Consider the following 14,242-nt stretch of genomic DNA (forward strand, 5'->3'; position numbering starts at 1 on the left):
TGTATGTGTGGTGTGTGTGTGTGTGGTGTGTGTGTGTGGTGTGTGTGATGTGTGTATGTGTGTGTGTGGTGTGTGGTGTGTGTGTGGTGTGTATGTGTGGTGTGTGTGTGTGTGGTGTGTGTGTGTGTGTGTGTGTGTGTGTGTGTGTGTGTGCGCGCGCATGCGTGCTAGTGCTAGGGTTTGAACTCAGAGCCTTTTATTCTCACGGGGCTTTGTCACCCAAGGCTGGTACTCTAACCCTTGAGCCACACCTTCCCTTTTTGCTGTTTAATTAGAGATAAGAATCTCTCAGATTTGTTTGCCCAGGCTAACTCTGAATATAATTCTCAGCTCTCAGTCCACGGGTATGATCCACCAGCACCTGGTTTGGGGCCTTTTTTTTTTTTTTTTTCCAGTTGTGGCCTGAAGTCTGGGCGCTGTCCCTCAGCTCTTCAGCTCAAGGCTAGTGCTCTACCACTTGAGCCACAGCGCCACTTCTGGCTTTTTCTGCTAGGTGGTGCTGAGGAATTGAACCCAGGGCCTCATGCACGCAAGGCAAGCACTCTACTATTGAACCACCTCCCCAGCCCTGGGCCTTTTTTTTTAAATGGTGTTGACATATAGTAAGTGCTATTCACTTAGCAACCCTAGCAGAAAAGGAGCACCTTTTTCTTCTTCTTTTGCTGGAAAGTCCATAGCCTAATTTCCATGGGTCTGATATGATCCCAGATATTCCTAAGCCATGCAGTGAGTGTGAGGTCTGGCCTGCCTGTGGATGAGGTTTGGTCAATTGAGACCAGAGGGTAGAGGGAGAAATGTTCTTCCCAGGAGGAAGGGTAGATGGTGGACTGTCAGAATCCACAGAAGTCTAGGAGATACATTTCACCCAGTGGGGTGGAGACCAGGTAGGCCTGTCTACATATATACTTGTCTAGAGGAACTCTGCACAAAGCCAGGACAGCTCATGTTCAGTGGGGCAGAGCTTCTCCCCAGAACCCAGCACAGGGTGAGGCATGGAAGTTGGTGAATGACATTGATAAACAGCAGGGAAACAAAGCAGCAAGTGGGTCCGTGTTGCTTTAGCCTGGTGCCTTTTTTCCAGCCCAAGTTTCTTCCTCTTGCTAATGCTGTTTTCTGTTTGCAGCTCTTATTAAAGGTGCTGGAAGTGCTTGATCCTGAGAGGAAGCTGCAGGAAACCTGGGCTTATTGTCAGGATGCCAGGGAAAGGATGGAGGAACCCACAAAACTCTTTTTAAAACATTCTACCCAAATGGACCCAGGACTGTGAGTGTTCTTTTTTTTTTTTTTTTGGTCGGTTGTGGGGCTTGAACTCTGGACTTGGGTGCTGTGCCTCAGCTCTTCAGCTCAAGGCGAGCGCTCTACTGCTTGAGCCACAGTGCCACTTCCGGTTTTCTAGTGGTTTATTGGCGATGAGTCTCACAGACTTTCCTGCCTGGGCTGCCTTTGAACCAGGATCCTCAGATCTCAGCCTCCTGAGTAGCTAGGATGACAGGCATGAGCCACCAGCACCCGGCCTGTGAGTGTTCTTAATGCCTTACTCCTGGCTATTATGTAGGAACATTATAGAATTTCCTTTTCCTCATCTTCAAAATAATATTAAAGAAAAAAAGAAAAGTGGGGGTTCTGAATGTTACTTATTTGTTAAATGGATTCTATTTATCTTGGAACAGAGCAAATCTAGGTGCTCATCTGAGTCTGGTTTGGCAGGAAAGAAACTGCAGAAGATCTCTTAAATTGGTATAGAATATCTCTTGAATAATCTATGGGAGAAACCCATTTATTCAACAGTGGTTGGTTGGCAGTAGTTGGTTGGATAATCACAAAAAATTTTAAAATACAAGGAAATACAGAAAATGATACATATTTAATTGAAATATTTAATTTTATTTATCCTAAAGCATAAGTACTTGGAAGGTTTTTCCTTTTTCTGGAACTAGGGTTTGAAGTCAGGATCTTCTGCTTTCCTGGCTGGTACTCCACCACTTGAACTACATCTCCAGTTTTTGTTTTTTGTTTTTCTGGTTATTTTGGAGATGGAGTCTGTTGGACTTCTCTGCCAGCCCTGGCTTTGAATCTCTACATGGCCAGGTCTCAGCCTTCTGAGTAGCTAGGATTATAGGAGTGAGTCACCAGTACCTGGCTCACTTGCTAGTTTTTAACTGGAAAGCCTTGAGGGTCTACTGCTTGGAGCTTATGTTCACCTTTCTTGCATAGAGCACACCAGTAAAGTCCCCTTCTCTGGATATTTCCAAAGCCCTGTGCTTAGTAGAAGCATCTCTGTTTTATAGCACAGTCTTGTTTTCAAATTCACATATTATTTAAATAGTATAAATGCTGGATATAAATAGATTTAATTTTTGGGGTGTTGCAGAATGGGGTGAGCTAGAAAGTAGCTTAACTGTAGTACCCTGAATGAAAGTTGATAGGAGCAGGACTCTGGTCAGCTTTTTGGGAAGGGCTCTGCAGAGCTTTATGAGTCACATGATCTGTCTACATGGAGATGAACTAAAAGAAAATCCACTCTATTAAATTATCCATGCTTTCCAGGCACCAGTGCTCATACCTCTAACCGTAGCTAGTTAGGAGGTTGGAGATCTGAGGATTGTTGTTTGAAAGCCGTCCAGGCAGGACAATTTGTGAGGCTTATATACAATTAACCACCAAAAAGCCAGAAGTGGAGTTGTGGTTCAATAGAGTGCTACCCTTGAGCAAAAAGGCCAAATGAGAGCTAGAGGACCTGAGTTCAAGCCTCAGTATCAGCACACACACACACACACACACACACACACACACACACACACACACGACTAAATTATATGTGCTTGGTGAGAACTAAGGAGACAGAACTCTTTTGTAGTGACATTCCTGCCCTTTCAGTGTGCTTCCTGGTAAATTTGGGCAGAACAGCTTCTCATTTCAGTTTTATTTTTGCATTGTAGGGCAAGAGGCCAGGTAACGCATGAGTTCCTCTATTCCTCCACTTTAGAGGGTATCTGCTGTAGTCCAGTCTGTAGGGGAGGGATAGGAGAGTTCATAGTGTTGGGGTTTTAGGTAACAATTGTCTTGAACCTACAGCCAACTCTACAACATAGCTGTTGCTAGTGACAAAAGTGACATTTTGGCTGGGTGTAGGTGGCTCACACCTGTAATCTTAGCTTCTCAGGAAGTTGAGATCTGAGGATCACAGTTCAAAGCCAGCCTGGGCAGGAGAGTCCATGAGACTCTTTTTTTTTTTTTTTTGGTTGGTTGGTCGTGGGGCTTGAACTCTGGGCCTGGGCGCTGTCCCTCAGCTCTTCAGCTCAAGGCTAGCGCTCCACCGCTTGAGCCACAGCACTACTTCCAGTTTTCTGGTGGTTTATTGGAGATAGGAGTCTCACGGTCTCTCCTGCCCGGGCTGGCTTTGAACCGCGATCCTCAGATCTCAGCCTCCTGAGTAGCTAGGATTACAGGCGTGAGCCACCAGCGCTCGGCATGAGACTCTTATCTCCAATAAACTACTCAGAAAAATCTGGAAATGTTGCTGTGGTAGAGTGCTAGCCTTGAGCACAGAGAGGCTCAGGGACAGAGCCCAGACCCTGAGCTCAAGTTCCAGGACCAGGAAATAAAAGGGACACTTTGGCTTTGTGTTCATACTTTTTTTTTCAAGTTGCCTCCAACCTAGGTGAGGAAGAGAGAGGAATGTTTAATGTAGAGATTTGTGGTGTAATAAATATCTACATATACATATGTGATATGTAATGTACTAATATATTTATATATGTGTATGTATATATGATCCTCCTTTCACCTTTGGCAGTTTCTTTGGTTAAGCCTACAAAAATCTCCAAGGCAAGAAGTTACAAATGAATGGGTTATCTGTTAAAAGAGGAGAGTATTCATATATTAATGAATTATGTCACAACATAAATGTGTACTTATGTAATGCTAAGTTTTTTTATTATATTTTTATTGTAAAGATACTGTACAGAGGGGTTATAGTTACATGGATAAGGTAATGAGTACATTTTCTCTTGAACATTGTTACCCCCTCCTTTGTTTTTCCCCAGCCATCCCTTTCCTCCCCCCCCTCCCCAACTCCTCCTTTCTTCTCCCCCACCCCCTAACCCCTGAAGTTGTAGAGTTTATTTTGAACATAGTGTCTTGTACATCTCATTGTTACAATGAGTCAGCCTGTATCCTTGTTTGAACATTTTCTTATTTCCCTTCCCCAAATTAGGAAAATGTATATACAAGATGCAGGACACCGGAATCAAATCAGTGAAAACCGTGGTGGTTATACCATGGGGGAAGAACAAATGAAAAAAAAGAAATCACACAGTACATTATAAGTCCATTAAAAACAGCAACAAAGATAAAATCTTGTGTGTTTCTATCTTTGGGTTCATTTCCCTTACTACCATTTTATATGGCCATATATGCATAGCTTTTGACCTTTTCTACCTGTCTGGTAAGATTCTCCTTAGACATATACTAGTTATTGCAAATAAGGGAAACCATGGGACCCATGTTTCTTTGGGTCTGGCTTACTTCATTCAGTATAATTTTTTCCCAAGGATCTAGCTTTACTTTTCTACAGGTGTTTAACCAATTTTGCCAGCACCATTTATTGAAGAGGCTGTCTTTCTTCCATTCTATTTTTTAGCTTCCTTGTTGAAGATTAGGTGGCTATGGATCTGTAGGTTCATTTTTGGGTCTTCAGTCCTATTCCATTGGTCTTCAGGTCTGTTCTTGTGCCCATACTAAGCTGTTTTGATTACTATGGCTTTGTAGTAGAGTTTGAAATTTGATATTGATATTCCTCCAGCACTGTTCTTTCTGTTAAGAATTTTTTTTGCTATTCAGGGTCTTTTATTGTTCCATATGAATTTTTTAGATTGCTTCTTCTATTTCATTGAGGAATGAGGTTGGGATATTGATAGATATCACACTGAATTTTCAGATAGCCTTTGGCAGTATTGCCATTTTCACAATGTTGATCCTCCCAATCCAGGAGTTTGGGAGGTTTTTCCACTTCCTTAGTTTTGCTTTAATTTCCTTTTTCAGGCTTTTAAAGTTTTCGTCATAGGGGCTGGGAAGGTGGCTAAGTGGCTAAGTAGAGCGCTTGCATTGCATGCATGAGACCCTGGATTTGATTCCTCAGTACCACATAGGAAAAGTTGGAAATGGTGCTGTGGTTCAAGTGTTAGAGCACTAGCCTTGAGCTGAAGAGCTGATGGACAGCACCCAGGCCCAGAGTTCAGGCCCCATGACTGGCCAAATAATAAAAATAAAAATAATTTTTTTGTCATAGAGGTCTTTCACTTCTCTGGTTGTCTCCTACATATCTTATTTTTTTGTGGGGCTATTACAAAAGGAGTTGCATTCCTGATTTCAGCAGCACTCTTCTCCTTGTTGGCACAGAAGAGCCATTGGTTTTTGAGGGTTAATTTTATACCCTGCTACTTTGCCAAAGTTTCGAATCAGCTCCAGTAACTTGGGAGTGGAGTCCATGTGGTTCTTTAAATACAAGATCATGTCATCTGCAAAGAGGGGGAGTTTTACTTCATCTTTCCTTATTTGGATCCCCATTATGGTTGCATCTTGACTTATTGCTGTAGCTAGGCATTCTAATACTAGATTGAAGAGAAGTGGAGAGAGTGGACAACCTTGTCTTGTTTCTGAATTGAGAGGAAATGGCTTTAGCTTTTTGCCATTAAGTATAATGCTGGCTGTAGGTTTGTCATATACAGCCTTTATTATATTGAGGAATGTTCCATGGATTTCTAATTTTTCCAGAGCTTTCATCATAAAGTGGTGTTGGATCTTGTCAAATGCTTTTTATGCATCTATTGAGATAACCATGTGGCTCTTATCTTGCTTTTGTTGATGTGATTAATTATATTCATTGATTTGCATATATTGAACCAGCTTTGCATCCCTGAGATGAATCCTGTTTGATCATAGTGTATGATTTTTTTTTGTTGAATTGTTGAAGTCAATTGGCCAGAATTTTATTGAGAAGTTTTGAATTGATGTTCATCAAAGAAATGGGTCTAGGGCTGGGAAGGTGGCTCAGTGGTAGAGCGCTTGCCTTGCATGCCTGAGGCCCTGAGTTCGATTCCTCAGCACCACATAAGCAAAAAGAAAAAAGCCAGAAGTGGCGCTGTGGCTCAAGTGGTAGAGCGCTAGCCTTGAGCTGAAGAGCTGAGGGACAGTGCCCAGGCCCAGAGTTCAGGCCCCACGACCGGACCCCCCAAAAAAAAAAGAAATGGGTCTATAGTTCTCTGTCTTTGATGAGTCCCTGCCTAGTTTGGGATGAGGGTTATGATGGCTTCATAGAAAGAGTTTGGTAGTAACTTTCACTTTCAATTTCATTGAAGAGTTGGAGGAGTATTGGTGTGAGTTCTGCTTTGAAGGTCTTGCAGAATTAAGTTGTAAATCCATCCAGTCCTGGATGGGAGTGCTTTTATTGCTGCTTCTATTTCGATGCTTGATATGGGTCTGTTAAGTTGTTTTAAATCATCTTGGTTTAGTTTGGGAATGTCAATATTTGCTAGAAATTCTTCCATTTCTGGGGCTGGGAAGGTGGCTCAGTGGTAGAGCGCTTGCCTTGCATGCTCGAGGCCCTGGGTTCGATTCCTCAGCACCACATAAGCAAAAAGAAAAAAGCCGGAAGTGGCACTGTGGCTCAAGTGGTAGAGCGCTAGCCTTGAGCTGAAGAGCTGAGGGACAGCGCCTAGGCCCAGAGTTCAGGCCCCACGACTGGACCCAAAAAAATAAAAAAAATAAAAATAAAAAAAAAGAAATTCTTCCATTTCTTCTAGATTCTCAAACTTATTAGCATAAAGGTTTGAGAAATATACCCTTTTTTTTTTTGGATCCGGTCATGGGGCTTAAACTCTGGACCTGGGCGCTGTCCCTCAGCTCTTCAGCTCAAGGCTAGCGCTCTACCACTTGAGCCACAGCGCCACTTCCGGCTATTTTCTTTTGGCTTATGTGGTGCTGAGGAATCGAACCCAGGGCCTCAGGCATGCAAGGAAAGCGCTCTACCACTGAGCCACCTTCCCAGCCCGAGAAATATACCCTTATTATGTTCTGAATCTTGGTTGTTTCTGTGGTGATGCTTTGTAATGGTAAGTTTTTTTCTGTGTTGGTCTCCTTTGATTATTGTGCAAACAACACAAACTCGCTGGCTTAAAATTTTATTATGTCTCAGCTCTGGAAGTCCGAAGGCTGAACTCAGTATCACTGAGCTGAAATCAGAGTTGGCAGAGCCATCTTTCCATCAGAATATCTAGGGGAGAATTAATCACTCACCTCCTCGAGCTCCTGATGGCTGCTCACATTCCTTGGCTTGTAGCCACAGCACTCCAGTCATCAGGCCCAGCAACTTTATGTCACTGTCTCCTCTGTCTTCATATTGCTTTCCCCATCTATGTGGTCTTCCTCTGCCTCTTTCCTATGAGGACACTTAGAACCTCATTGAAGGCCCACTTAAATAATCCAAGGTAATCTCCCCATCTCAAAAGCTTTAACTAAATCATACCTGCAAAGACTCTTTCCAAATAAAGGAACACTTAGAGTTCCAAGGATTAGCGTTTGATCTCTCTGGCAGCCATTATGAGCCTACTACAGCATGAGGTAATACCTCTCTTCTCCATCACATAGTCTCTCCTTACCTTAGGATAAAATCCCTTTTAAAAGTGTCAGTCCTTCCAACTTCACTCTTTCTTTCTTTCTTTTTTTTGGGGGGGGGGTCCGGTCGTGGGGCCTGAACTCTGGGCCTGGGCACTGTCCCTCAGCTCTTCAGCTCAAGTTTAGAGCTCTACCACTTGAGTCACAGCGCCACTTTTGGCTTTTTTCTTTTTTGCTTACGTGATGCTGAGGAAACAAACCCAGGGCCTCATGCATGCAAGGCAAGCGCTCTACCACTGAGCCACCTTCCCAGCCCCCCAACCTCACTCTTTCTCAGTGGCCTTGGCCTTGGTTAAGGTCATTGTTGGTGTCCACATTACCAAAGCTGTTTCCCTCATGCATCATATGCAATGTATTAACAACATGAACACAATTGATGTCTCTTTCTCATAGTACTATCTTCATTTGGCTTCTGAAATATTCATTTTTGTTGGTTTTCCTCCTGCCTCCTCATCTTCCTTCTGATCTCTGTTCTCTGCCTTTAAAGCCTTACAGTGCTTCAGTTTCTGCCATCTTGTCTGTACATTCATGCACATCAGAATGACCTTGACTGGACCACCTACATTTGGACAAATCAGCCTTCATCTTTGAGTGTAGAATCAGCCTTCATCTTTGAGTGTAGAATCGGCAGCTCAGATTGGACAAGTCCTAAACTTGGGAGTATTGGGGTGTGAACTTAGGACCTGCTTGTCAAGCAGATGCTCTACCACTTAAGGCCAGCCTTCCTGCCTGTTTTTGCATTTGCTACTTTTGGAACAGGGACTTGCTTTTTGCCTGAACTGGCCTAGACTGTGATCCCCCTATTCACACTTCCCATGTAGTTGATATGAAAGGCATGTGTCATGATGTTCAACTTTTACTTGATTGAATTGAAGTCTTGCAAAACTTTATTTAGGATGTCTTGAACTGTGATCCTCTTGATTGCCACCTCTGAGTTTAGCTGGGATTACAGACACTAGCCATCATGCCTAACCCTAAATGGAACTTTGATTTCTTCTTGAAATCTATTTCTTGTTCTGTCTTTCCTTGCTCAGTAAATAGCAACTCCATTCTTTCAGTTGGTCTTAGAACAATCTGACCACAGATTGTAATGATTTTGTGTTTGTAGCCTAAGGTCTAACCTCTCTACTACTACTAGTCCATTCCAAGATACCAGCATCTTCTGCCTGGATTATTCTAGTAGCTTACTAACTGATTATGGCCTCCACCCCGGCTCTCCTCTTTTAAGTCTACTTGTCATTTGCTAAAATACTTAAATAGTGTCATTCCTGTGCTCAAATTTTTCCCATTGCTTCCTTATTCTGACTAAAAACCCCAGTATCCTATCTCCAAGTATACTGGACTACAGTTGTGAGCCATTGTGCTGGCTTCAGAATTTAGAAATGGTATATTTTCCTCTAAATCTATAAAATAACATTTATCAAATAAAAAAAGAAATGGTAAATTTTATGACTATACTGGCAGACAAATTGATCTAAGGTGTGTGTGTGTGTGTGTGTGTGTGTGTGTGTGTGTGTGTGTGTGTGTCTATGTGTCTGTGTGTCTGTGTGTGTCTGTGTGTGCCAGTTATAGGTCTTGAACTCAGGGCCTGGGTACTGTCCTTGAGATTCTTGTGCTCAAAGGTAGTGCTCTACCACTTGAGCCACAGCTCCACTTCTGGCTATTTGGTAGTTTAGAGGAGATAAGAGTCTAATAGACTGTCCTGCCTAGATTGGCTTTGAACTCTGATCCTCAGATCTCAGCCTCCTGAGTAGCTAGAATTACAGACATGAGACTTTGGTGCCTGGCTCTAAGTTTTTTAAAAAGTCATTATTTGAGGAGGCTAAATATAGTGAAGTGTAATGAATTTGTGCTCACTGGAGAAAATAGACTGGGAAGTGGAGACAGAGGAAATATCCAGAAAAAGTAATGAGGAACCTTTTGCTATAGTCCAGAGGGAAAAAATTTCTAAAATCAGCAAGTGCAAGCAGCTCACACTTATAATCCTAGCTGCTGAGGAAACTGAGATTAGGGGACTGCCATGCTTGACTTGTTTGTTAAGATAGGGTTTTGCTAACCTTTGGCCTGGACTGGCTTTAATCTTCAAGCCTCCTATTTTCTGCCTCCAAAGTACTAGATTTAGAGATAAGTGCCAATGTACCCAAACCAGAATATAATCTTTGAAAAATTAAAATACAGTTTGTAAAGGTTTGTAAGAGACTGCTAGAGATCTTTGCTTTAAGATCTCCTTTTTCCAGGGTATGGATTGGAATCTACCTCAGTTCATTGTGTTTCATATTGTAATTCTTTGTACTGTCATCACTTTTAGTTCCAACAAGGCTCCCGTGTTGCTTCCAGGGCAGTGGCTTTATAGAGAAAAGCCACATGAAATGGGTTTGGTCCATGAAGACGGTCCTCGTGTTCACAAAAACGTCCTCAAAGGAGTCAGAGACTTCTGCAACTGGACCACAACTTTGGTAAGTTACTAGCAGTACATCTACCTGCTATTGAAAGTCAGGCTCAAAAGTGGTTAAAAAAAAAAAACAGTGCATGAATAAAATCAGTTGAATCATCAGAGTCATGAAAGAATTAGTCGCTCCCATCACTTATAATAGAAATGTTTCTAGTGGATGAAATTTCTGGAAAGTTTGCAAGCTTGAAGCTAGTTTGAATATTTGATTGTATCTTATAACATGGTTGCTTCATATTTTAATTTTCTTTCTTTCTTTCTTTCTTCCTTTTTGCCAGTAGTGGGGTTTGAACTCAGGACCTTGTACTTGCCAAAAATGGTGATTTACCACTTGAGCCACACCTCCATCCCTTTATAGTATAATTTTCTATGTTACTACTATGTTTTCTTTTTCCTACTCCAATTCATGTTTATCAGTTTACTTAGCTATAAATACCTAGGCAGCTATGCTTTTGGTTTAGTTGTCCAATCTTTTCCTTGCCCTTTTTTCAAACGGATTATCTATCTATCTATCTGTCTGTCTGTCTGTCTGTCTACCTACCTATATATCTATTATCTATTTTTGCTGGTACTAGAGTTTGAACTCAGGGCCTCAAGCTTGCTCAGCTTGCTCAGCTGCCAGTGCTCTGCCACTTTAGCTGCACCTTCAGCTCACTTCTAAGAAACCATTTGGTTACTTTTTCCTGTTTCTGAATCTCCTAGATGTTTAGGTTCCTGATGCTGTTCCTTGATTTAAGAACTTCTGACAGGGGCTGGGAAGGTGGCTCAGTGGTAGAGAGCTTGCCTTGCATGCATAAGGCCCTGGGTTCGATTCCTTAGCACCACATAAGCAGAAAAAAGAGCCGGAAGTGGCGCTGTGGCTCAAGTGGTAGAGAAGTAGCTTTGAGCTGAAGAGCTGAGGGACAGCGCCCAGGCCCAGAGTTCAGGCCTACGACTGGACCCCCCCCCCAAAAAAAAAAGAACTTCTGACATTTATGTATACCTCACATTGGTGTATCAGTTTTAGTCAATAGACTGCACTTTAGACCCCAATAGAGTTCACACTGGTTTAAAGGACAAAATGGAGTTACCCAGAAGTATTAGGAGACTCAGGCACAGGGGTGGATACAGGTGTTGAAATATTTTTAAGGACTGTCCCTAGCTCTTGCTGACCATTTTCTCAAGGTCTTTTCCTGAGAAATGTCATAAAACGTAGTCACTAAAATCTTCCTGCCTTCCAATTCTTTCCCCCAGCCCTCTCCTTCCTTCCTTCTTTCCCCTCCCCTATCTTCTCCTCCTTTTCCTCCCCTCCTCCTCACCCTAAGTGGAAAGAGTGAGATTCTGTCAGTATTCAGCCATATCACAGGGGACTGCTAGACTATAGATTGGATGCTCTTAGTGTGTCCATCTCTACCCCACCAGCTTCAGCTGGCAAAGGAAGTGGGGAGGGTTATGTGTCACTCACGTACGACACATGGCTGACAAAGATAGCCTCCTTCAATGGGGCTCATGGGAGTCTGGAAAATACCTTTAGAGGTATCACTGAGAGCAGTCCTGGACATGGCCATTTGGCGGTGGTGTCATGCAATGTTGTTGTTATTGTTGTGGTTTTAACTGAGCCAAAAGAGCTGAGTTTTATTGACAGAGGAATAAACGCAGAATTCTCACAAAGACAGCCCAGCTGAGCTCCTTGGTCTAGGGATTTTGTGAAAGCTTTGACATATTAGATGATCTGTCCTCCCCTTGCTGGTGGGCTAACTCTTTGCTAAGGGCCACCAGGCTAGTCATGAAACCTTTAAACCTGTTCTTTAAGATTGATTTATTTGAAATATAAGTCTTGACATCCTTATTTCCTTTTGATTATTAATTAATTAATTGATTTATTGTTGGTCATGGAGCTTGAACTCTGGGGCTGGGTCCTGTTCCTCAGCTCTTCAGCTCAACACAAGCACTCTACCACTTGAGCCACAGCACCACTTCCGGTTTTGTGGTGGTTAATTGGAGATAAGAGTGTCACAGACTTACTTGCCCCAGCTGGCTTTGAACCATGATCCTCAGATCTCAGCCTCCTAAGATTATAGGTGCCACCAGTGCCCAGTCTTTTTTTTATTATTTATTTATTTATATTGTTACTATGAAGATGATATACAGAGGAATTATAGTTCCATAAGTCAGAATTTTTTTTTAAACAATATCACCCTTCCCTTGCTCTCTCCCAGTTTTCCCCTCCTGTCCCCACCCACAAGTTGTATAGGTCATTTTCAACATAGTGTCTAGGGGCTGGGAAGGTGGCTCAGTGGTAGAGTGCTTGGCTTGCATGCCTGAGGCCCTGGGTTCGATTCCTCAGCACCACATAAGCAAAAAGAAAAAAGCCAGAAGTGGCGCCGTGGCTCAAGTGGAAGAGCACTAGCCTTGAGCTGAAGAGCTCAGGCCCCATGACCAGACCCTCCCCCCCCCCAAAAAAAAAGAAAAAAAAAGAAAAAACATAGTGCCTAGTAAGTATCACTGCTGCACTGGCTTACCCTTTGCCCCTCCATTTTTTTTTTATCATGGGGCTTGAACTCAAGAGGCTGGGTGCTGTCCCTGAGCTCTTTCACTCAAAGGTAGTGCTCTACCACTTTGAGTCACAGTTCCACTTTTAGGATTTTTATAACATCATGGAGTCTCCAACCTCCCTGTGACCTCCTCCTAATCTTGCCTAACCAGTTTTCCCTGGCAAAGTAGTTCTGGCTACTTCTTGATAGCTTGGGGCTTCAAATGTGACAATTAGTCAGGATATTCTCCAGAGCATTTATCTAGGGGTCCTGGAACTTTTGTTGGAGAAAGTCATTTTCATTACCATATACAGATTCATTTATTTTAGGCTAAGGAAACAAACTTGGTGAAAACATTAGCAATGTAAGTACCAATAAGGAGGTGGGGAATTTGTGCTTCTCTGCATTTATAGAAATCTGTAGAATCTATAGAAAACAGGCTAGGTACCAGTGGCTCATGCCTGTAATCCTAAGTACTCAGGAGCCTGAGATCTGAAGATTGTAGCTAGAAGTGAGCTTAGGCAGGAAAGTCTATGAGACTCTTATCTCCAATAAACTACTTTTTTAAAAAAGTTGGAAATTGAGGTGTGGCTCAAGTGGTAGAGTGTTATCTTTTAACAAAACTATCAGGTATCGGGGAGGGAAGGGTTACTGAAAGAACAATAAGGGAGAGGGGTAAGAATGCTCGACAAGAAATGTACTCATTCCCTTACTCCTGTAACTGTAACCACACTTTGGGTTTATCTCCTCTCAGCATCTTAACAATAAAATAATTTTTTTAAAAGAAAGAAATAAAAAAAATCAAGTATAGTGCCCAGGCCCTGACTTCAAGCCCCAGGACTGACACAAACATGAAAGAAAGGAAAGAAAGAAAAAAGGAAGGAAGGAAGGAAGGAAGGAAGGAGGGAAGAAAGAAAGAAAGAAGAAAGAAAGAAAAAGAAAGAAAGGAAAGAAAGAAAGAAAACAAAAGAAAGGCAGGGTGGCCTAGAAATGTGGCTTAGCGGTAGAATGCTTGCTAGCATGCATGAAGCCCTAGGTTCCATTCCTCAGTACCACATACACAGAAAAAGCCAAAAATGGCACTGTGGCTTAAGTGGTAGAGTACTAGCCTTGAGCACAAGCAGCTCAGGGACAGTGCCCAGGCCCTGAGTTCAAGCCCCAGGACTGGAAAAAAATATAGAAAAGAAAAAGAAAAGAAAGAAGGAAAGAAGAAGGGAGGAAGGAAGGAGGGAGGGAGGGAGGGAAAGAAGGAAGCAAGCAAGGAAGGAAGGAAGGAATGTGAGTGTATGTTTCTATCTAGATGGAGGGTAAACAGACTTTGGCATCAGGCATCACCACACTTTGGGTTTATCTCCTCTCAGCATCTAGATTGTAGCGATTTTAGAAAGGGAAACGGGGAAATATACAACTGAGGGGCCCATCAGCTGCACTGGACATTGATGGAAAGAACTAAGCAACTCAAGGGAGGGAATGAGAAGGAAAGAGGGAAGGGCTTACACTAAGTAAAAGGAAAGAAATGTACATATCACCCGAAGATATAGAAATAGTTGTATTGTCAAAGCTCATAGAATTCACAAACATTATAGACCATGATAATGACGGGGGG

The 14,242-nt window shown here is 42.5% G+C and overlaps 1 protein-coding gene across 1 annotated transcript in view; it reads left to right on the top strand.

Moving 5' to 3' along the window:
- Fam47e (family with sequence similarity 47, member E) overlaps positions 1-14,242 on the top strand; it is a 37,782-nt gene that overhangs the window by 2,055 nt on the left and 21,485 nt on the right. Inside the window, exons 2-3 of the mRNA XM_013020095.1 lie at positions 1,124-1,263; positions 9,983-10,085. Of these exons, the coding sequence (XP_012875549.1) occupies positions 1,124-1,263; positions 9,983-10,085 (243 nt within the window). The remainder of the gene's footprint in view (positions 1-1,123; positions 1,264-9,982; positions 10,086-14,242) is intronic.

The sequence above is a fragment of the Dipodomys ordii genome, unplaced genomic scaffold (assembly GCF_000151885.1).
Source record: "Dipodomys ordii isolate 6190 unplaced genomic scaffold, Dord_2.0 Scaffold49, whole genome shotgun sequence".
Taxonomy (NCBI): Eukaryota; Metazoa; Chordata; class Mammalia; order Rodentia; family Heteromyidae; genus Dipodomys; species Dipodomys ordii.